General features: G+C 58.9%; 1 protein-coding gene and 1 long non-coding RNA gene across 2 annotated transcripts in view; one reads left to right on the top strand and one right to left on the bottom strand.

Moving 5' to 3' along the window:
• The first annotated feature begins 729 nt into the window (after nt 1-729).
• Nucleotides 730-22,084, top strand: part of LOC144721492 (peroxisome proliferator-activated receptor gamma coactivator 1-alpha-like) — a 134,653-nt gene continuing 113,298 nt past the window's right edge. Inside the window, 1 exon segment of the mRNA XM_078599136.1 lies at nt 730-831. Within this exon segment, the coding sequence (XP_078455262.1) occupies nt 745-831 (87 nt within the window). The 5' untranslated portion in view covers nt 730-744.
• LOC144721816 (uncharacterized) lies at nt 11,830-16,986 on the bottom strand. The gene is made up of 3 exons (XR_013585979.1): nt 16,557-16,986; nt 16,157-16,226; nt 11,830-12,018 (listed from the first exon to the last, which is right to left on the bottom strand). It is a non-coding gene; the product is annotated as an uncharacterized LOC144721816 (long non-coding RNA).

Raw genomic sequence — 22,084 nt, 5'->3', positions numbered from 1 at the left:
TTCGGCCTGTTCGTGTGTGGAGGACACGGGGATTGCCCGCAAGGGGTCGACCCCAGGGCGCGCGCGAGGGGGTAAGCCTCAGGGGATGCGAACCGACCGGGTTCGCGAACCCACTTACTGTACTGCCATCCCGTGGCCACCTCGCAGTCCGTCGGGTTTGGGAGTTTCACAAAAATCTGCGTGTGGTCCACCAACCCCCACTGTCATAAAAAGCGCCGGATGACAGGCGTGTCCCATCGCGCCTTACCGAACAACAACAACACGACAACACAAACCAGGGCTCGCTCCTCTCCGAGTCTCCCCCATCTGCTGCCCCCCAGTTTGTGCTGTCCTCCCCCATCCCTCCCCTCCATCACCCCCTCCCTCCCTCCACTTCTCCCTCTCTCTCTCTGCGGTACTGCTGCTACCGTCACCTCTCCCTCCCCCGCTCCTCCTTCTCTTCGGATCCCTTCCCACCTTCATCCCACACACCAAACCCACCGCCGCCGCCGCCTCCCCCACCTCACGTCTCCCACCTCCTCTCTCCCCGCTCCCGGTGCCGGACGCGTGCGCGCGCGTGCTCCTATTGCGTGCGCGTGCACCACCAGTACAGTAGAGGGATCACGTGGGGCGGGGAGGCGAGAGGAGGAGCGGTGGAGGGAGAGCGTCGAGAGAGGGAGAGGGGGGAGACGGGGAGGCACCCAGACGAAGCGCGTGAGAGCGCGCGCGTTCCCGCGGGCCGCCAGTCTGCGCGGAGAGCGAGCGATGGCGACCTGTGCTCCTATACAAGATGACGACTTCTCCACTTTCGTGTTCAGCTGCTTCGCGGCGGAGAGAGGCGACTCCTGCCAGGTAAGGAGTGCGAGTGGATGAGGGGTTGGGGTGCGAGTGGATGAGGGGTTGGGGTGCGAGTGGGTGAGGGGTTGGGGTGCGACCGCTCCGGGCCGGTCTCGGGACCGGTGATCGGCGAGCTGGGGTGGAGAGGGAGCGCGGGGGGGTGGAGAGAGAGCGCGGGGGGGGGGATAATTTCCACGGCAAAGGGACGAGTGTCGCTTTGAATGCGACCCGTGCAGCCGTGCGCCCGGAGACACCCGGTGGGACAGAGACGCGCGTGGAGACATTGACACGAAGACCCAGAGAGATACGCGAAGACACCGCGCGCAGACACGGGAAAACGCGGACACATGGTGACAACGGGGAGACGCAGATACGCAGAGACGCACGGACACGCGCGGAGACGCAGACCGGAGCGGACATGCGCGCACGATGTGTTTACATTTTGTCACTTCGCCGTTGCGAGTCCAATCTGCGCAAAAGCGCATCGATTTCCCCGACGTGTTTCCACCGCAACACTCGTCCAGCTAAAACCGCTACAGCTGCTGCTGCTGCTCTCTCTCTCTCTCTTAATTCCTCTAACGCAGGGAAGGGAACGTTAATTACGCGAGCGATCGGCAAGGACAGCGCTCTTCAGTACGCGGCGGCTGCTGCTGCTGCTACTGCTGTCATCGTGAGTTGTAATCTATCCTCCCTGCTCAAGTCCCAGTGACCGCATCGCGAGTCCACGCCAATACGACGCAAGACGGACGCGGCATGGAGAGAGACGGGGTGGGGGAGCCGGGGAGGGCGAGAGGCTCAGTTTCGGGCGCAGTAATCGCATTGGCGGCTGTTTCCCCGGCAGCGTGTCCTCTCGGGCGACTGCGCAGTCGCGCTCGCCTCTCCCTCCCTGCCGCCGAAGGACTCGGCGTTCCCCACCACTACCCCAGACTCCGCAGTTGGACGTGGAGGGAGAGAGGGCGCGAGAGAGGGTTTCAGTCGCTCTAATTTTGTTATTCGAAGCGGCGCCTCCAACGTGTGTGCGTGCGTGCGGTCTCAATAGCGCAGCTTCTGAAAGAGCGAGACTTGCTTGACAAGATGTTGAAGGCTTTGCCGTGTTCGCTGATGTGTGTGTGTATATGGCCATGGGCATCGTCAGCGCTCGCCACACATTCGCGTGTACGCACACAGACACGCACGACGTGCACACGCGTTCATCACAAGGTGCATGCACGCCGCATATACACACGTGTCAAAGCGCGCGCACACATTCCGTGCGCTTGTTATATGCGCACATCGGCTCCGCATGTACACACGCGCGCGCGCGCCGCACACACGCGCACGTGCACGCAAAATGCACGAGCCACAAACGCGTCGCATGGTCTCGCACACACGCATCGAAAGAAAAACAAAGATCCCCCGTATAGCCTTAATAGACTTTTGGAGCAAGTGCTGTTTGCGAGCACCTATTAAGATCGCCACGGCACACGAGGGGGTGGGTGCCCAGAACCACACCCGGGCGCCTTTGTCTCCCTAGTGGCGATGTTTACACACCGCACAATGTACTCATTCGATTCTGAGTCGTCTTAGGGGAGGCCCAGGACCGGTTCAGATGGTCTTCACTGGTGTTGACCGTGAGCCGGGATCGAACTCGGGTGGCCAGGTTGGTTGCACAACGCGCTAACAGCCACACCGCTGCTCCCGTGCAGACAGAGACACGAAAAGACACGCACACACACACACATGCACACACACGCACACAAACACACACACACGCACAAACACACACACACAAACACACACGCAAACACGCACACAAACACACACACACAAACACACACGCACACACGGGGCTGGCAGCTAAATGCGCCTGTCATCGCCGCTCACGCGCACCTGTGCACCTGCTCAGAGGCGGGGCTGTGTGGGATGCAGGGAAACGATGTGGGATCAGTCCCAACCCAGAGCTACCCCTGCTGCGCTCATCGTCAGCAGACCACCCATTAATCTCCGCACCAATAGCGGTATCCTGTGGTAGTAGTAGCAGCAGCAGCAGCAGAAGGGGGATGAGAGCTGCCGCCGGTCCTAGCGGAACCGACCGCGTGTGAGCACTGCCGCAGTGGCCGCGCTGAATGAAGCGGAGCGCGAATCCGCGACCCCTCCGAGCGCGTCTCGAACAGCGCGGGCTCGGCAAAAGCCGGCGCGGCGTGCGGGGCCCCGCGGCGTGCGGGGCCGGGTTTACTGTCCGCGGGTGTTGCTAAAGATGCAAGCGCACGTTCACTGGCTCATCCGCTCCCTCTGCACATCGATTCACTCGCTCGCTCGCTTGCTCATTCACTCGCGCAAGCACGCGTTCGTTAAACTGAAACGCGCTAGCTCATTCGCGTTCATGCTAATTACATCACTCTACCTCGTTAGCCGGCTCGCGCGTTGATCGGTTCTCTTCGTTCATCCACGCGTCATCGCTCATTCACAAGGGGCACCCACTCGCACCTTCGCCCACTCGCACCTTCGCCCACTCGCACCTTCGCCCACTCGCACCTTCGCCCACTCGCACCTTCGCCCACTCGCACCTTCGCCCACTCGCACCTTCGCCCACTCGCACCTTCGCCCACTCGCACCTTCGCCCACTCGCACCTTCGCCCACTCGCACCTTCGCCCACTCGCACCTTCGCCCACTCGCACCTTCGCCCACTCGCACCTTCGCCCACTCGCACCTTCGCCCACTCGCACCTTCGCCCACTCGCACCTTCGCCCACTCGCACCTTCGCCCACTCGCACCTTCGCCCACTCGCACCTTCGCCCACTCGCACCTTCGCCCACTCGCACCTTCGCCCACTCGCACCTTCGCCCACTCGCACCTTCGCCCACTCGCACCTTCGCCCACTCGCACCTTCGCCCACTCGCACCTTCGCCCACTCGCACCTTCGCCCACTCGCACCTTCGCCCACTCGCACCTTCGCCCACTCGCACCTTCGCCCACTCGCACCTTCGCCCACTCGCACCTTCGCCCACTCGCACCTTCGCCCACTCGCACCTTCGCCCACTCGCACCTTCGCCCACTCGCACCTTCGCCCACTCGCACCTTCGCCCACTCGCACCTTCGCCCACTCGCACCTTCGCCCACTCGCACCTTCGCCCACTCGCACCTTCGCCCACTCGCACCTTCGCCCACCCGCACCTTCGCCCACTCGCACCTTCGCCCACCCGCACCTTCGCCCACCAGAACCTTCGCCCACCAGCACCTTCGCTCACTCGCACCATCGCCCACTCGCACCTTCGCCCACCTGCGCCTGTCACCCGCTAGCACCTTCGCCCACCAGCACCTTCGCCCACTTGCACCTGTCACCCGCTAGCACCTTCGCCCACCCGCACCTTCGCCCACCAGCACCTTCGCCCACTCGCACCTTCGCCCACCGGCACCTTCGCCCACTCGCACCTTCGCCCACCGGCACCTTCGCCCACCAGCACCTTCGCCCACCAGCACCTTCGCCCACTCGCACCTTCGCCCACCGGCACCTTCGCCCACCCGTACCTTCGCTCACTCGCACCTGTCACCCGCTAGCACCTTCGCTCATGCTAATTAAACCTTCACTCACTGTTGCTCGCACACTCACTCACTAGGGCGCTCATCGACTCGCGCAAGCACGGCCACTTGCACACTCGCTCGCTCGGGCAATCACTCATTCGCTCTCGCGCGCACACACATTCCCTATCTTGCAAACACTGTTAACTCGCGTATTTATCTAAATCACTGATACAGCCATTCGTCTAAATTGACACACATTCATGAACTCGCTCACTCACTCACACGCACCCTCGTGCACTCGCTCACTCACTTAACTCGCTCACTCACACTCTCTCGAACGCAGAGCGGGGTTCGCCGCCGTGGCGAAACACCGGCGGCTCGCGGCCACGCCGAGTGTCGCTCCGCTCGCGTTTGATTTTGGCTCCTGTCCCGGGGGGGGGGGGGGGGGGTCCCAGGATCAATCGGCACCGACGGTCGGACGTGAAACACGACCTCGAGTCGGCGCTGCGAGATTTTCGCGACGGCCGGGAGACAGGGTGGGGGGGTAGGGGGGGGGGTAACGCGGCGCGCTCGTGTTTGTTCTCGAGACGGAGGATGCGACTGAGCGGGCTCCTCTCGCGCGCTCCCCATGCGCTCCCATTGCGCTCCCCCCAAACCTCTCACTTCTACGCTCGCCTAACGGGCTCCCCCGACAGCTCTGCGTCTTCTGCGCTGTGCGCGTGAAATTGCAGCTCGCGAAACGCGAAGAGGTCGCTTGTTTAAATGGGTACTTGGCTGCGAATGTCTGCGTGTGTGTACACGTGGGTTAGTGGGTGTGTGTGTGTGTACACGTGGGTTAGTGTGTGTGTACACGTGGGTTAGTGTGTGTGTGTGTACACGTGGGTTAGTGTGTGTGTACACGTGGGTTAGTGTGTGTGTACACGTGGGTTTGTGTGTGTACACGTGGGTTTGTGTGTGTACACGTGGGTTAGTAGGTGTGTGTGTACACGTGGGTTAGTGGGTGTGTGTGTGTGAACACGTGGGTTAGTGTGTGTGTACACGTGGGTTAGTGTGTGTGTGTGTACACGTGGGTTAGTGTGTGTGTACACGTGGGTTAGTGTGTGTGTACACGTGGGTTAGTGTGTGTGTACACGTGGGTTTGTGTGTGTACACGTGGGTTTGTGTGTGTACACGTGGGTTAGTGGGTGTGTGTGTACACGTGGGTTAGTGGGTGTGTGTGTGTACACGTGGGTTAGTGTGTGTGTGTACACGTGGGTTAGTGTGTGTGTACACGTGGGTTAGTGTGTGTGTGTGTATGTACACGTGGGTTAGTGTGTGTACACGTGGGTTAGTGTGTGTGTGTAAACGTGGGTTAGTGTGTGTGTGTAAACGTGGGTTAGTGTGTCTACACGTGGGTTAGTGTGGGTGTGTGTGTGTAAACGTGGGTTAGTGTGTGTGTGTGTACACGTGGGTTAGTGTGAGTGTGTGTGTGCACGTGGGTTAGTGGGTGTGTGTGTACACGTGGGTTAGTGTGTGTCTGCGCGCGCACACGTGGGTTAGTGGGTGTGTGTGTGTACACGTGGGTTAGTGTGTATGTGTGTACACGTGGGTTAGTGTGTGTGTGTGTACACGTGGGTTAGTGTGTGTGTGTACACGTGGGTTAGTGTGTGTGTGTACACGTGGGTTAGTGTGTGTGTGTACACGTGGGTTAGTGTGTGTGTGTGTATACGTGGGTTAGTGTGTGTACACGTGGGTTAGTGTGTGTGTGTACACGTGGGTTAGTGGGTGTGTGTGTACACGTGGGTTAGTGGGTGTGTGTATAAATGAGTTAATGATTGAGTACATGCGGCTTTGTGTGTGTACACGTGGCCGTGGCGCAGGGGTTATGTACACAGTATGAACACGAGACTTCCTGTCTGTGTGTGTGTACTGACAAGTGTAAAGCGGTCGTGTAGCGGTTAGCACGCTGCGCTACGAACCCGGCGATACGAGTTCGACTCCAGCTCTCGCGGACAACAGCAGTGACGATTACCTGAACTGGTCCTGGACTTCCCCTAAGTCGACTCAGCCTCAAATGAGTACCTGATGCGGTGTGTAAACATCGCCACTGGGGAGACAAAGGCGGCCGGACGTGGTCCTGGCCACTCACCCCTCGTGTGCCGTGCCGGCCTTCACAGGTGCTCGCTAACATCACTTGCTCCAACAGTCTGTTAAGGCTATATGGGGGATCTTTGTCTTCGTACACGACAAGTAACATGAGTGCGACCGCCTCGGCACGGGCACGCAGATAACGACACCGCAACCCCCGATAAGAAGTCGTGGCGATGTTGGAGGTGCGGTGATGATGTGGATGATGATGAGATGTGTGCATTGATGACTTGTGACGTGCGGTAGCGCGTGAGATGCGGCGAGGATGTTCCAGACGCAGTGATGACGTAAGAGCGATGTGATGATGTAAGAGTGATGTTTTGGAAGATGTAATGATGATAATGATGCGGTAATGATGCGGGGAGGGAGGTGAGGGGAGGGGGTGGATAGGTGGGTGATTCGGTGATGTGGGCACTGCAGTGACGTGATAGCATTATTGCATGGCGTTCACGCCAACGATATTTGTGTATTTATATGACTCGAGGTGACCCACGTAGATGCGAACCCCAGGTCTCCGCGGTTTTAAATGCAGATGCCGAGTGTCCTGAAACGCCACGAGTGTGTCAGGTGCATAGTCACCTGCAGCTACAGCGACGACGCTCCATAGATGGTGTACGCGTGATGATGCCGTGTGCTAGCACATCGTTATGTCAACTACAATTACTGAGCTCGCAATGCTCTCACCGGGGCATGAAAACGAACTCAACACACGAGTCTGTCTGTGGCACTGTGACCTATAAAAGAAAAAGGAACGCGTGTAATCGGCGACGTTTCATGCAACTGTCCTTCATATATGTAGGTCGCGAAGAAGGGTCATTTCCCGAAACGTCGCCTACCACATGTGCCTTCACGTTTTGACCATGGTGTTGTTGACTTAATTGCCGAATGACCAAATGACGTGGTCGTCGCCAGTGGGGGGACAAAAAGCAAAGGTTTGCCCGTTCGCCTATCCGTCTACCTGCGTCACACGTTACGGGTGGCAGGAGTCTGCACCGAGGCACAGGGACCTGCCATCACCACGCAGCACGACCTTAAGAGCATCATCAGAGAAGGCGCGACCTTCCCCCGCCCCTCTTCAATTCCGTGCGCGCCTCCTTCCTCGTTTGATACGACGTGGAGGTGATCTTTAATTAAAGCCGCCGCCGTGGGCTGACCGTGTCGCTAATTAGAACGGCGATGCACGTGGAGTTAATGAATATACCACCCCACTCCCCCACCACTATTCACGAATTGAGTGAGGCACCTCGGTGCCAGGAACCCAGCAAGAGAAGCAGAGAGGGGGCATTCATTCGCCCTCGGCGCTGCCCTCTCTGTGATGTCCCACGACCGCTAGAGGGCAGTCGCGGGCAGCGCTCGAAACGGAACTTAATTACGTAACGATTCCATTACCTCCCCCACTCACCCATCTGCCCCCCCCCCCACAGAAACCTTTCCGCCCCCCCCACCACTTCCCCTCCTCTTCCTCCACTTCTCCTCCCCCACCACAGCCAATTTAACGAGGCGAGCTAAAAAAAACTGGGATATAAAACTGTAAATAAACTCTCGCCACAGCAATATTAATTAGAGACAATTAAGTGAGATTGTTTAGAATGCTCAATGAAATGGCGTGGTTCTGTGGTTGCAACCGCTCCCCCAAACCCGATCGATTTCACCACTTGCGTCAATTTGGGGGGGGGCGGGGCGAGACGGGGGGGGGGGGTGTTGGATGGGATGAGACCTCCCGCTCCACGAGTGTGGGATGGGATGAGACGAAGAGAGCAATAATCTTTGGAGGTCACGAGGCGTCAACCGGTGCAACTCTTGCCGAGTCTCGATCTGGCACGGGCGAATGTGGAAACGTGAGACCACAGGCTGCAGCGCAGGGGAGCTGGATGAGATGATGTTAGGGATCTGGAATATGTTAACTATTTTTTAAACTACTAAACTGCTATTTCTTTATTTTACAAGGCGCACAGAGCTATATAGCTATATATTTTTTCAAAAGCAACCTGGCCACAAATGATATCCCAACGAAGTGGGCTGATCATCACGTGGAACTGTATCACAGCCAAATGCTCTTCAGCGCAAATGTGGATGTGGGTTCAGGTGGGTCTGGAGGTGAAGGTGACCTGGATGAGATTAAACTCCCCCACTCAACCTCAGGCACTTAAACCCGCAGCGGCCCCCGAGTCCCTCCCCCCACCCTGCCCCCTCTGTCTCTCCATTGCCTCCCTCCCCTCCCCTACCACCTCACTCGCATTCTCGCCGTGTTCCCCGCAATATTACTTACAATAACGATTCCGCTGAGCCCCGCGATATTATTAATTCTTGCTTTGCGATCATTATTATTGAATGGAAGTCCGCATAGGTTAATTATAATTAATTGGCTGTCTCGGAGCCAATGAAGTGGGTTCCTCTAACCGCGGTGATTGGCGTTACGCGCCATCTCGAATTACCCCCCCCCCCCCCCATGATGGCAGCGGCGTCCTGTGTGGACTTCATTAGGGTTCGTTTCGAAAGGATGATCGGGACCCCAAAATTCGTCACCTTGTGCCGTTCTCAGCCTCGGTGCGGTGCAATCGTAATGAGAGCCAGGCTCATTGCTGGGGGTGGGTGGGTGCTGCAGTGGAGGGCCTCATGTGAGTGGTAGGGAGCCGGGTATGGGGGTGCGAGAGCGAGGGAGGAGAGGGAGGAGAGGGATGAGAGAGGGAGGGGGTTAAAATTGCGACGCGCGGCGTAAAAAAAAGAGACATAACAGCGATTAATTAGAATGGAAATCAAGAGGGTGATTGCTACCGCGGACACGAGCGCGCGCGATGACGCGGTAATTGAATGTGGGGAGCAGTCGGCCACCGGCGGCGCTGCGTTTGGCGGAGTATCTGGGCAAGGTGCTGCGTCTCTGCGTCTCTCTCGGGACGAGGCTCGCCAGGGCCGTTGTCCGAGTAACTGAACGAGCGCCGCTGTATTGCAGTGTCTTGTGTGTTTACACTGCGGCTTATATATACACACACACACACATATGCATACATATTGAGTGCCATTCATGTATTGAATTACCATTAGTAACACTTGGACCGTTTCGACTCGAGACTTAACGCACCTTGTATATTTTGACAAATGCGATTTAACGTCGCTATTGTAGATCGCCCTCGATTTCTCCCAGGTCTCCTTTCCATACGAAGTATCGCCATTCAAAATTGGGTCGCTGCCTGCACTGCCAATAATGCGATGCATTTGCGTCGTCGTCGTCATCATTACGCGCCGTGGTCTATTCACTGCTCGATGAATTCCTCCGGACACCGTCGCCAACCCATCACGGTCCTGCGGTGCGTGCCGCCACGATCCATCTCGTTCTCCCGTGGCGCACGAGGCCATCTCGTCGCTGCATCTCCACGGCGGCCGCCCTCCTCTCGGGGACCGCGATCTCCTCGGGCTGCCACTGAGCCGTCACCGGCACGGCCCTTCGGGCTGTCGTCCACTCCCTTGCAGCGAGTGAGCGCGAACCCTGGGTGGAGCGGTGGCGCTGTGATTGGGTCACTGCGCTACGAACCCTGTGGCACCGGATTCGATATCCGCCCACGTGTAACTAGAATCAGGGGCAGGTGATATCTGAACGGGTTACAACTACCTCGCGCGCCCTTCACAAACCCCCACGAGACAACCGCCATGTGGTGAGTATTTTTTGTTTCAATATAAATCCGCTTCACCTGTAACATATCCCAAGAGAATCGGGCGTCTCTTGTGCACGTCGCGTCGCGATGGGGATTGTCACCCGCCTCTGCACACGGCACCACCGCCGTGCAGTCTTAGCGATGCAGCGGTCACGTGCGCGTGCCTGGAGAAGCACCCGTGACAGCACACGTGACAGCACCCTTCCCCTCCTCGTTGTTGTCGCGTGACACGTGACATTCGCGTCAATTCATTCGCGCGATATGGTGGGGGGGAGCCCCTGGGCTACTCACTACTCCCCCCACCCCTCAGCCCCCCGTCCAAATCCTCCACTCCCCCGACGCCACTCCCCCCCCGCACCCCCCCCCCGCACCCCCCTCCGCACCCCCCCCGCACTCTCCCCACCAATTCACAGCGATTGCTCGCACAGTTGCAGGAGACAACGGCGTATTCCCAGGATGGGGGATGATGGAAGATGGGGCGCGCGGAGGGAGCCGGTGAGTGTTGGGTGGATGCCACAATTGGTCGATTCCATTGGGCTTGGGGAAGTATGGTCATTCGTCGACCCGCGGGGGCGGGGGTGCACCTCATCCAGCAGTGGATTGACACAAGCTCCCTGCGCGTGTAAATGTATGTACGTTAGGCTGACTTCACCACGAATCGCGCGTGTCACGGTCAGTCTTACACCAATGCAGATGATGTCGCCACACGAGTGGAGAAACATGATAATTGCTTCGCGAATCGAATGCGTCGATTCGTCGAATCGTTCAGGGGTTAATCATTGGATCCGTAATTGAATACGGGTGGGGGTAGGGAGGAAGGGAGTCGAGCGCGTGGTGTTATTAATAGCTTGGCAGCCACGCGTGGTTCCTGGGGGTGTGGACAGGGTCCCCTTGGGGGTTCGAGCAGGGTCCCCTTCACGGGTTACCGCGCCGGGCGGGGTGTCCCCCCCACTCCCACTGCCACATTGGGAAGGGCACGAGACCCCCTCGACTCACCTTAGTCTGTGCACTCTCACCCACAGAGGCCGGGACCCTCCCTCCCTCCCCCACACCCACGCACTCACCGTGTAGCCTTGAATAGACTGTTGTGGGGCCACAGGCGTTAGCAAGCACCTATTCATTATGCTTTACAAGGTAAGGCCCACTGAGCTATGCAGCTCTTCTTTAGAAGCGACCTGGCCACACATGATAGCTCGACGAGAAGTGCCTTATGTGGAAATTGATAGCAGCCAAATACTCTAAAAGCATGTTGATTTTAAATGCGGAGGGGAAAAAAGCGAGAGAGAGACTTTGATAAAAAAAAAATTCACGCAACCACGGGGAGACAGATTTGCAAATTCAAAATATACAGCAGGCATCAGGGTCGGTATCGAACCCACGACCTCCTGTATATCAGGCGAGGTAGTTCACATCTCGCCACGGCAGCGCCCTTAAATTCGCGACGGCGCACGACCTGCGTGGTGTGGCCAGCAGCGATGCTCACCGCACCAGGTACTGATGATTCAAGTCTGAGTCGGCACAGAGGCTCAAGGGCCGGTTTTATTACCACTTGCCACTGATGGTAGCCGGCGACCGGGAATAGAGTTCAGGTCGCCGGGTTCGTAGCGCAGCGTGCGAAACCGCTGCGCCACGCTGTCCACTACACAGCAAAGACAAAGATAAAAATAACACCCGTAAAGCCTTAACAGACTGTTTAGGCAAGTGCTGTTAGCGAGTAGCACCTAAGAAGGCATACGCAGGGGTGGGACGCCCGACTGCCTTTGTTTCCCCAGTGACGTTGTTTACACAGCACGCCAGGTACTCATTTGAGGTCGGGTCGACCTAGGGGAGGCTCAAGACCGGTTCAAATAATCGTCACTAATGTTGGCCGTGAGCGGGAGTCGAATTTCGGGTCGCCGGATTCGTAGCGCGGCGGGCAAACTGCTGCGCTACCGCTTTCCATAACACACACACACACGGGACACACACACACGGGACACACACACACACGGGACACACACACACACGGGACACACACACACACACGGGACACAAACACACACGGGACACACACACACACGGGACACACACACACGGGACACACACACACACGGGACACACACACACACACGGGACACAAACACACACGGGACACACACACACACGGGACACACACACACGGGACACACACACACACGGGACACACACACACGGGACACACACACACGGGACACACACACACGGGACACACACACACGGGACACACACACACACATACGGGACACACACACACACGGGACACACACACACACACACACGGGACACACACACACACACATACGGGACACACACACACGGGACACACACACACGGGACACACACACACACACGGGACACACACACACACACATACGGGACACACACACACGGGACACACGCACACGGGACACGCACACACACACATACGGGACACACACACACGGGACACACACACACACACGGGACACACACACACATACGGGACACACGCACACGGGACACGCGTTACCACAGCACAGCTCAAACCACTCATATAACACGCCGCGTAACCAACAAGATGCACTCACCCATCATCAACACGCACCTCGAGTCTCAGCACACACACACACACCCCACTCTTGTTATGATTATAGCCCAACCATCAGCACAGCCCACTCCGCACACCCACCCCACCACTACTCCCACCCCTCACCACCACTGCCACCCCTCACCACCACTCCCTCCCCTCACCACCGCTCCCACCCCTCACCACCGCTCCCACCCCTCACCACCGCTCCCACCCCTCCCCACCGCTCCCACCCCTCACCACCGCTCCCACCCCTCACCACCGCTCCCACCCCTCCCCACCGCTCCCACCCCTCACCACCGCTCCCACCCCTCACCACTACTCCCACCCCTCACCACCACTCCCACCCCTCCCACTACTCCCACTACTCCCACCCCTCACCACTAGTCCCACCCCTCACCACTACTCCCACCCCTCACCACCGTTCCCACCCCTCCCCACCGCTCCCACCCATCACCACCGCTCCCACCCCTCACCACTATTCCCACCCCTCACCACTGCCCCCACCCCTCACCACTACTCCCACCCCTCACCACCACTCCCACCCCTCACCACTACTCCCACCCCTCACCACCACTCCCACCCCTCACCACTACTCCCACCCCTCACCACCACTCCCACCCCTCACCACTACTCCCACCCCTCACCACTACTCCCACCCCTCACCACTACTCCCACCCCTCACCACTACTCCCACCCCTCACCACTAATCCCACCCCTCACCACCACTCCCACCCCTCACCACTACTCCCACCCCTCACCACTACTCCCACCCCTCACCACTACTCCCACCCCTCACCACTACTCCCACCCCTCACCACCACTCCCACCCCTCACCACTACTCCCACCCCTCCCCACTACTCCCACCCCTCACCACTACTCCCACCCCTCACCACTACTCCCACCCCTCACCACTAATCCCACCCCTCACCACTACTCCCACTACTCCCACTACTCCCACCCCTCACCACTACTCCCACCCCTCACCACCACTCCCACCCCTCACCACTACTCCCACCCCTCACCACCACTCCCACCCCTCACCACTACTCCCACCCCTCACCACTACTCCCACCCCTCACCACCACTCCCACCACTCACCACTACTCCCACCCCTCACCACCACTCCCACCCCTCACCACTACTCCCACCCCTCACCACTACTCCCACCCCTCACCACCACTCCCACCCCTCACCACTACTCCCACCCCTCACCACCGCTCCCACCCCTCACCACTACTCCCACCCCTCACCACCGCTCCCACCCCTCACCACTACTCCCACCCCTCACCACTACTCCCACTACTCCCACTACTCCCACCCCTCACCACTACTCCCACCCCTCACCACTACTCCCACCCCTCACCACCACTCCCACCCCTCACCACTACTCCCACCCCTCACCACCACTCCCACCCCTCACCACTACTCCCACTACTCCCACCCCTCACCACTACTCCCACCCCTCACCACTACTCCCACCCCTCACCACTACTCCCACCCCTCACCACTACTCCCACCCCTCACCACTACTCCCACCCCTCACCACTACTCCCACCCCTCACCACCACTCCCACCCCTCACCACTACTCCCACCCCTCACCACTACTCCCACCCCTCACCACCACTCCCACCCCTCACCACTACTCCCACCCCTCACCACCACTCCCACCCCTCACCACTACTCCCCCCCCCCTCACCACTACTCCCACCCCTCACCACCACTCCCACCCCTCACCACTACTCCCACCCCTCACCACTACTCCCACCCCTCACCACCACTCCCACCCCTCACCACTACTCCCACCCCTCACCACCACTCCCACCCCTCACCACTACTCCCACCCCTCACCACAACTCCCACCCCTCACCACTACTCCCACCCCTCACCACTACTCCCACCCCTCACCACTGCCCCCACCCCCTCACCACTACTCCCACCCCTCACCACTACTCCCACCCCTCACCACTACTCCCACCCCTCACCACTACTCCCACCCCTCACCACTGCCCCCACCCCTCACCACTACTCCCACCCCTCACCACCACTCCCACCCCTCACCACTACTCCCACCCCTCACCACTATTCCCACCCCTCACCACTACTCCCACCCCTCACCACTACTCCCACCCCTCACCACTACTCCCACCCCTCACCACTAATCCCACCCCTCACCACCACTCCCACCCCTCACCACTACTCCCACCCCTCACCACCACTCCCACCCCTCACCACTACTCCCACCCCTCACCACCACTCCCACCCCTCACCACTACTCCCACCCCTCACCACCACTCCCACCCCTCACCACTACTCCCACCCCTCACCACCACTCCCACCCCTCACCACTACTCCCACCCCTCACCACTACTCCCACCCCTCACCACCACTCCCACCCCTCACCACTACTCCCACCCCTCACCACTACTCCCACCCCTCACCACTGCCCCCACCCCTCACCACTACTCCCACCCCTCACCACTACTCCCACCCCTCACCACTACTCCCACCCCTCACCACTACTCCCACCCCTCACCACTACTCCCACCCCTCACCACTACTCCCACCCCTCACCACTGCCCCCACCCCTCACCACTACTCCCACCCCTCACCACTACTCCCACCCCTCACCACCGCTCCCACCCCTCACCACTACTCCCACCCCTCACCACTGCCCCCACCCCTCACCACTACTCCCACTACTCCCACTACTCCCACCCCTCACCACTACTCCCACCCCTCACCACTGCTCCCACTACTCCCACCCCTCACCACTACTCCCACCCCTCGCGACTGCTCCCACCCCTCACCACTACTCCCACCCCTCACCACTACTCCCACCCCTCACCACTACTCCCACCCCTCACCACCACTCCCACCCCTCACCACTATTCCCACCCCTCACCACCACTCCCACCCCTCACCACTACTCCCACCCCTCACCACTATTCCCACCCCTCACCACTATTCCCACCCCTCACCACCACTCCCACCCCTCACCACCACTCCCACCCCTCACCACTATTCCCACCCCTCACCACCACTCCCACCCCTCACCACCACTCCCACCCCTCACCACTATTCCCACCCCTCACCACTACTCCCACCCCTCACCACCACTCCCACCCCTCACCACCACTCCCACCCCTCACCACCACTCCCACCCCTCACCACTCCTCCCACCCCTCACCACCACTCCCACCCATCACCACTGCCCCCGCCCCGTACCACAGCGACACTCCATTCCAAACACCCCACCACTCACCACACCTTCCCCCCCCCCCCGCACATCTCCCCGAGTCGCCGCTGCACTGCCGGGCGCTATTTATAGGGAGTGCACCCTCTGCACCCGCCCCGTGCCCCCCAACGCTTTCATGTTTACACTGCCCGCGTACTATATACGCGCTAATTATAGCCGACGCAACCCCCCCCCCCACCGAATCCCTCCACATAACATAATTAGAGCGTCACTTACCGGGGATTTATGGGCGACGGAGGTGAGAGCCTCGGGAGCGAAGATCTGTGCCCACGGTGCTCGGTTTCTGCTGCGAGATGTGGAGAGAATGGGGGGGGGGGGTGTACGGGGGGAAGAGTGTGGGGTTACAGGACCTGTCAGTGGATGACATAAATCAATCATCGATTAATCATTCAGCGCCTACGACCGAGTCGCCTGGAATGCGCACGATCGCGTGCGATCTCGGAAGCTCAGCTGGGATAATAAAGCCCGGCTCGTCTTGGGATGGGGATACTCGCGGAGCTGCTTGCCAGGTGTTATCGGCTCCGGGGTGCGAGGTGGCCAGGAGGTGGCAGTGCGCGTTGTGGCTTGAGTCTCTACGTGAATGTTGAACTTCTTTCGCGCACCGTACGTTACCAACCGTGCTAATCGTGCGGAGCGCTGTGCGCGCTTCGCGGGATCTTCCTGTTCCCTCCCACGCGCCAAACAGCGCGCGCAGCCTCCCAGGAGAACTGCCCCGCTGTAACACAGCTGTGATGCATCATCATCATCATAAGTTATCATCGCCATCATCAATCATCATCACACGGTGCCTTCGCATTTCGATCATCACCTGAGGCTGGAAAATCGGGGTGGAGTTTTGTAACCTCCTTAAATCCTGGATGCAGGAGCCACTGATGGCGCCTCTTTAAAGCCTGGATCCAGGAGCCACTGATGCTCCCCCCCTCCCCAACAATCTTACAATCACCCAACTCGAGACTCTAAACGACACCCACCACGCGCGCGGTCCCCACAACACCTCCCGCTTATTGGGAGAGGGCGCGTGCTGGAAATTCATAACGACGACTAATTAAGAAGAGCGATGGAGGGAGGGACTGATGGGGGGGGGGGGGGGGCATGGGGGAGAGTGGGGCGGGGGGGTGGCAGGGGGGGGGCGGGGGTGCGAGTCGAGTGGCGGTACAATCAGACGAGCAACGGCGTTCCGCGTGCTAAGTAATCGCGCGATTCGCTCGCGGTTCCACGAACGGCACCGCGCGTCCTCTCGACCTCCCGTGGTGTTCCAGTGCCGCGATCGCTTTAGGCTTCATCCGGGAGATCGGCGCGCCGCGTTTACGAGCTCAACTCGGCGCTGCAGCAGCGCATCATCATCGTCGTCCTACCTGCCACTCGCTTCTCCCCCAGATGCGCCACAGCAACGCGTAATGAGTCCTGTGTACGGTTTATCTTTGTGTAGTGTATGTGCCACACCCCCCATAATTTCAATGGAGTGCTCGTGCCAATGACATCTGGTGATCCAGTAGCACGTGTTTGTTTAATAAGCCTGACCCCTGCAGATGAGCTCCAGGCGATCGAAACCTGTCCGGAGTTAGCTTGCTCGAAAACACGGCGCTTGATTATATTTGTCCCGAAGGTCAAGAGGCTGATGGGACTAAACGCACACATACACACAGAAAACAAAGCCAAAGATCCCCCGTATAGCCTTAACAGACTGGAGGGGAAAGTGCTGTTGGCGAGCACCTATGAAGGCCGGAACGGTACACGAGGTGGCCAGCACCACGCCCAACCGCCTTTGTCACCCCAGTGGCGATGTTTACACACCGCACCGGGCACTCGTTTGAGGCTGAGTTGACCTAGGGGAGGCTTCAGAACCGGTTCAGATAATCGTCACTGGTGTTGGCCGTGAGCGGGAATCGAACCCGGGTCGCCGAGTTTACAGCGCAGCGCCCTAACTGCTACACTGTGACGCACACGCACGCACACACACACACACACGCGTGTTCGTTCATTGTTTGCGTGGAGACGGAGCCGCCAGAGATCTGCGCGCACAGCGCTCTCTCGCACACGCGCACGCACACACACGCACGCACACACACACACGCACACGCACGCACGCACACACACACGCACACACACACACGCACACGCACGCACACGCACGCACACGCACTCACGCACACACGCACGCACACGCACACGCACGCACACGCACGCACGCACACGCACGCACACACACGCACACACGCGCACGCACGCAGACGCACGCACACACACACGCACGTACACACGCACGCACGCACACACACGCACACACGCGCACGCACGCAGACGCACGCACGCACACACACACACGCACGTACACACGCACACACGCACGCACACACGCACGCACACACACACACACGCACACACATACGCACGCACACACGCGCACACACACGCACGCACGACTTGCTCAGAATGTGTGACCGAGAGCAGAGCGCGGTGGGCGCTGGCACAGCCCCGAAGGGGGGGGGGGGTCGCGATAGGGGTAAGGGCCCCCTGATTTACGAGCAAGGGGCACGGGACCACGGTGCCAGGACTCGCGACGCGCGCCGCGCAGCAGCAGCGAAACCACACGGGCGCTGATCGAGTCGAGAGCGGCCAATTTACACGGCCACAGCCTGCGCGCTCTCTCTCTCTCCCCCCCTAACTCTCCCTCGCTCTCTCCTGCGCCCTCTCCATCCCACTCTCCCTCTCTCTTCATCTCTCTCTCTCTGTTCCCTCTTCTTTATTTCCCTCGCGCACTCCCTCTCCAACGTCACACTTCCCTCGGCGTTTCTGTCCCACCCGCTCACTTGATCTCTCCACAGCTCGTCTTACACACGATCTCTCGGCCTCTCTTTTAGCTGTACCTCTCCATCTATATAATCTCTCTCACCCTCTCTCACCCTCTGCTTCCACGACCCCCCCTCTCGCCCTATCTCTCAACCTATTTCCATGTCAGTTCTCTCTCTCTCTGCATATCACCTCCCTCGCACTCTCTCCCTCTCTCTCATTTCTCTTCTTCCCCTCTGATCTCGCCCCCCTTTTCTTCGTCTCACCTCTCTCCCTCCACCTCCCCTCCTCTCTCTCTCTCTCTCCCATCCGACTCGCACACTCTCTCGGGTTCCATCTCTCTCTGTGTTTTTTGCTCTCTCTTCTCTCTCCCATTCCCCCTGCCCCCTCTCACCCCGTTCCCTCGCTCTCCCCCTAACAGCCTCCCTGGGACATCCTGGACTCCTCTCGGTCCATGGCGGCGTCTCTCTCTCTCTGTGCTTGTCAATAGAGCCCGAGACCCTAAGTGCTGCATGTACACAGGAGATAGATAAATAAATAAGCGCGCAAAACTGCGCAACGAAACGGCGTCTCCGCGTGTCTCCACGGAATTGGGAACTTCCCTCTCTCCCGAGCGTGTGTAACACTCCCCTCCGCTGAGTTTCAAGACACCCTTTTAAACGGAGGGGTTTGCTACCCCTTAGCCCTGGCTGGGTCGCGAGTCTCAAACGTTCTGTGCGTGATCCACCAACCCTCGCCGAAACAGAGTCTGCGCCAATGCGTTATGACAGCACCATTGCATTCGGAAACACTCAACAGTGGCTGTTGCATGGGTGTACTGGTACCCGGCATACGACTGTGGAATTTCCACCAATAGCTCAGGACCTTCAGTTTTTGTGTGAGTGGGATGTCACCGTTTTGTGTGAAATTATATCGAAATAAAAGTTAATCATATCGAACAGTAGCATTGTATTTGTAGGTCACGTGACAAACGTGCAAAATACGTGTACCCTAGTTCCTGACGTAAACAGCTTCGTTTATTCAACACGCCACCTTATTCTCACATGATGATGATGATTACTATGATGACAACTTCCCGTACTGTCGAATATATATAGCTGGACAATTTGTTGGGGGGAGGGGGGAGGGGAAAGCACGTACACAAACACACACACACCCAAAGTTAAAACAGAGTCATTGTTGTATAAACACCGCTCATGAATTCCATTCCATCGCAGGGGAGATACGAGCGACGGAGGTCCCCTTGTCCGCGTCTGTCACCGCAAACAGCGCGCGCGCGTTGGTCGACCGCTTCGCCTGCAACGGCACGCGCCAGGAAGGTCACGTGGGGGGGGGGGGGGAGCCTCTTTGGTAAGAAAAAAAGTAAAATGCCTCATCTCAGCCAAGCGATCTCAGTTTTATGCGAAAAAACAACAAGGCGCATGACATTTTTTAACTTGGCCGTCTATCACAGCCAGCCAGACAGCCAGTCAGCCAGCCATACATCCAGCCAGTCAAACGTTGTTTTATTCAGCCAGCTACACTTTTTTTTTATCAGCCTGCGAGCAAGCCAGCCAACCAGCCAGCCAGTCAAACGTTTTGTTATCAGCCAGTCAACCAGCCAGCCAAACTTTATTTATATTAGTAGGCGAATGTTGCAATAGAGATGCTGCCACCGTGGTGGAATGTTCGGCACATTGGGCCTTGCAATCCAGAGTTCGCCAGTTCGATGCCATATATCCACGCACAGTGGGTTTGAACAAGACGCTGCGGCTGATTGTGTATGACACAACACCTCTGCGTTGTCGCTGATAGCGGTGTACGTTTAGAGGTTGTCTGTGTTTTAAAAATAAAACCGTATTCAAGAAGATACCTCTGTGTACAGATTGCTCTGCAGATTTCTTCACCAGATCTGTTCAGGCTGGAGGTGCGGGTGGTAAGGTTGGGGTCTGGGGTGGAGGCGTGCTGGTGGTTGGGTGGGGGCGTGGGGGCACGACACGCCCTCTGTACACCTGTCACGTGTTGTGGTGGTTCAGGTATCCGCTTGCCGCCCGGCCACGCCGTACGCGACACACAAAACAGCAGCGGCGAAGGCCTCCCACGTGTTGTGAATTCCTCGGGAGGATCGGGTTCTGTGCGGGCGTGGGCGGGCCGTGTGCGCGCGCAGGTACACGGTCGGTGTCGCGTGGGTATCCCACGCTGCCCGCGTCTAGATCGCTCCCTGTGTCTCCATCTCTCCCCGCGTCTCTCTGTGGAGTTTCCCGACCGGTCTCTCTCTCTCTGTCGTACTGTTTTCTCTCTCTGTATGTGTATCCGAGTCTCTGTTTATCCGTTGTGTTTCTGCCTCATGGCCTCTCTTCGTGTCACATTGTCTGTGGACGTATCTTTCTCGTTGTGCCTTTCTGTCTATGCCTGTCTCTTTACGTGCCTCTGTTTTCCCCGTCTCTCTCTCTGTGCATATATCTGTATATCTCCGACTCTCATTGATCTTTAAATTTTCCACGCGTCTCTCCGTTTCTTTCCGTCTCTTACGAGGACGCCCCTCTGCCCCCACCACCACCACCACACCCCGCCTCCACCGGCACGCACTCAGCGTGATAAAGAGAAACCCCGACACGCCCGTCCAAGCACCACGACACTGAGGCCGAGCTGCTGAGATGCAACGCGTGTCGGACTCGCACCACCCCACCCGACACCGCCGCCGTCGCCGCCGTCGCCACAGTCAGACAACGAGCCACGTCGGGACACGTCTGTCTGCTTCGCTACTTTGCTGGTGCACGTACGGACAATGTCGTATTGCGGCGAGAGCGAATCGTCCGCGTGTGTTGGCACTGCGGGACACCACCGCGCCGCGCGTCAATTACTCACGGCCGAGAGAGACGCACGGCGCACCCCAGAGCCACGTCCGAGGCTGGGCCGCGCGTAAATCTGAACTTGCACACCCCCAGCGCCCGTGCGTAATTTACGAGACAAGCCTGACATTAGGTGAGCGTGAACCGTGCGCGCAGGCGCCTCTTGTAGCGAAGCGCTCTCGTGCGAGCCTGGTATGCGTCCCTCGGCAGCTGTTGACGTTCTGTCCGCGTTGGGTTACATCATTGAATTAATCTCGAGAAAATTCCCCGTGATGTTGGTCACCCCGAGAGGCAAGGGCACTGAGATGTGCCGAAATCTCCCCCCCACCCCCGGAGGGGCGGGGGGTGGGGGCTTGGGTTCCTTCGCTCGCACGGAGCCCATGCGTGACACGTGACGAGCGCGCGCGAGTCGTCATGGTGGCTGGGATTCAGCAAGTTGGCACAGTAGGGGGCACAGGTGGTGCATCTGCCAGTCATTTCAGTCAGTCGACCCATTGCACCTGGGTCTGCCCCGTGACCTTCT

This window comes from Lampetra planeri, chromosome 12, assembly GCF_965212315.1.
Source record: "Lampetra planeri chromosome 12, kcLamPlan1.2.h2, whole genome shotgun sequence".
NCBI classification, from domain to species: Eukaryota; Metazoa; Chordata; class Hyperoartia; order Petromyzontiformes; family Petromyzontidae; genus Lampetra; species Lampetra planeri.
Note: the sequence above shows the minus strand (reverse complement) of the source record. Positions and strands in the feature narration are given on the sequence as shown.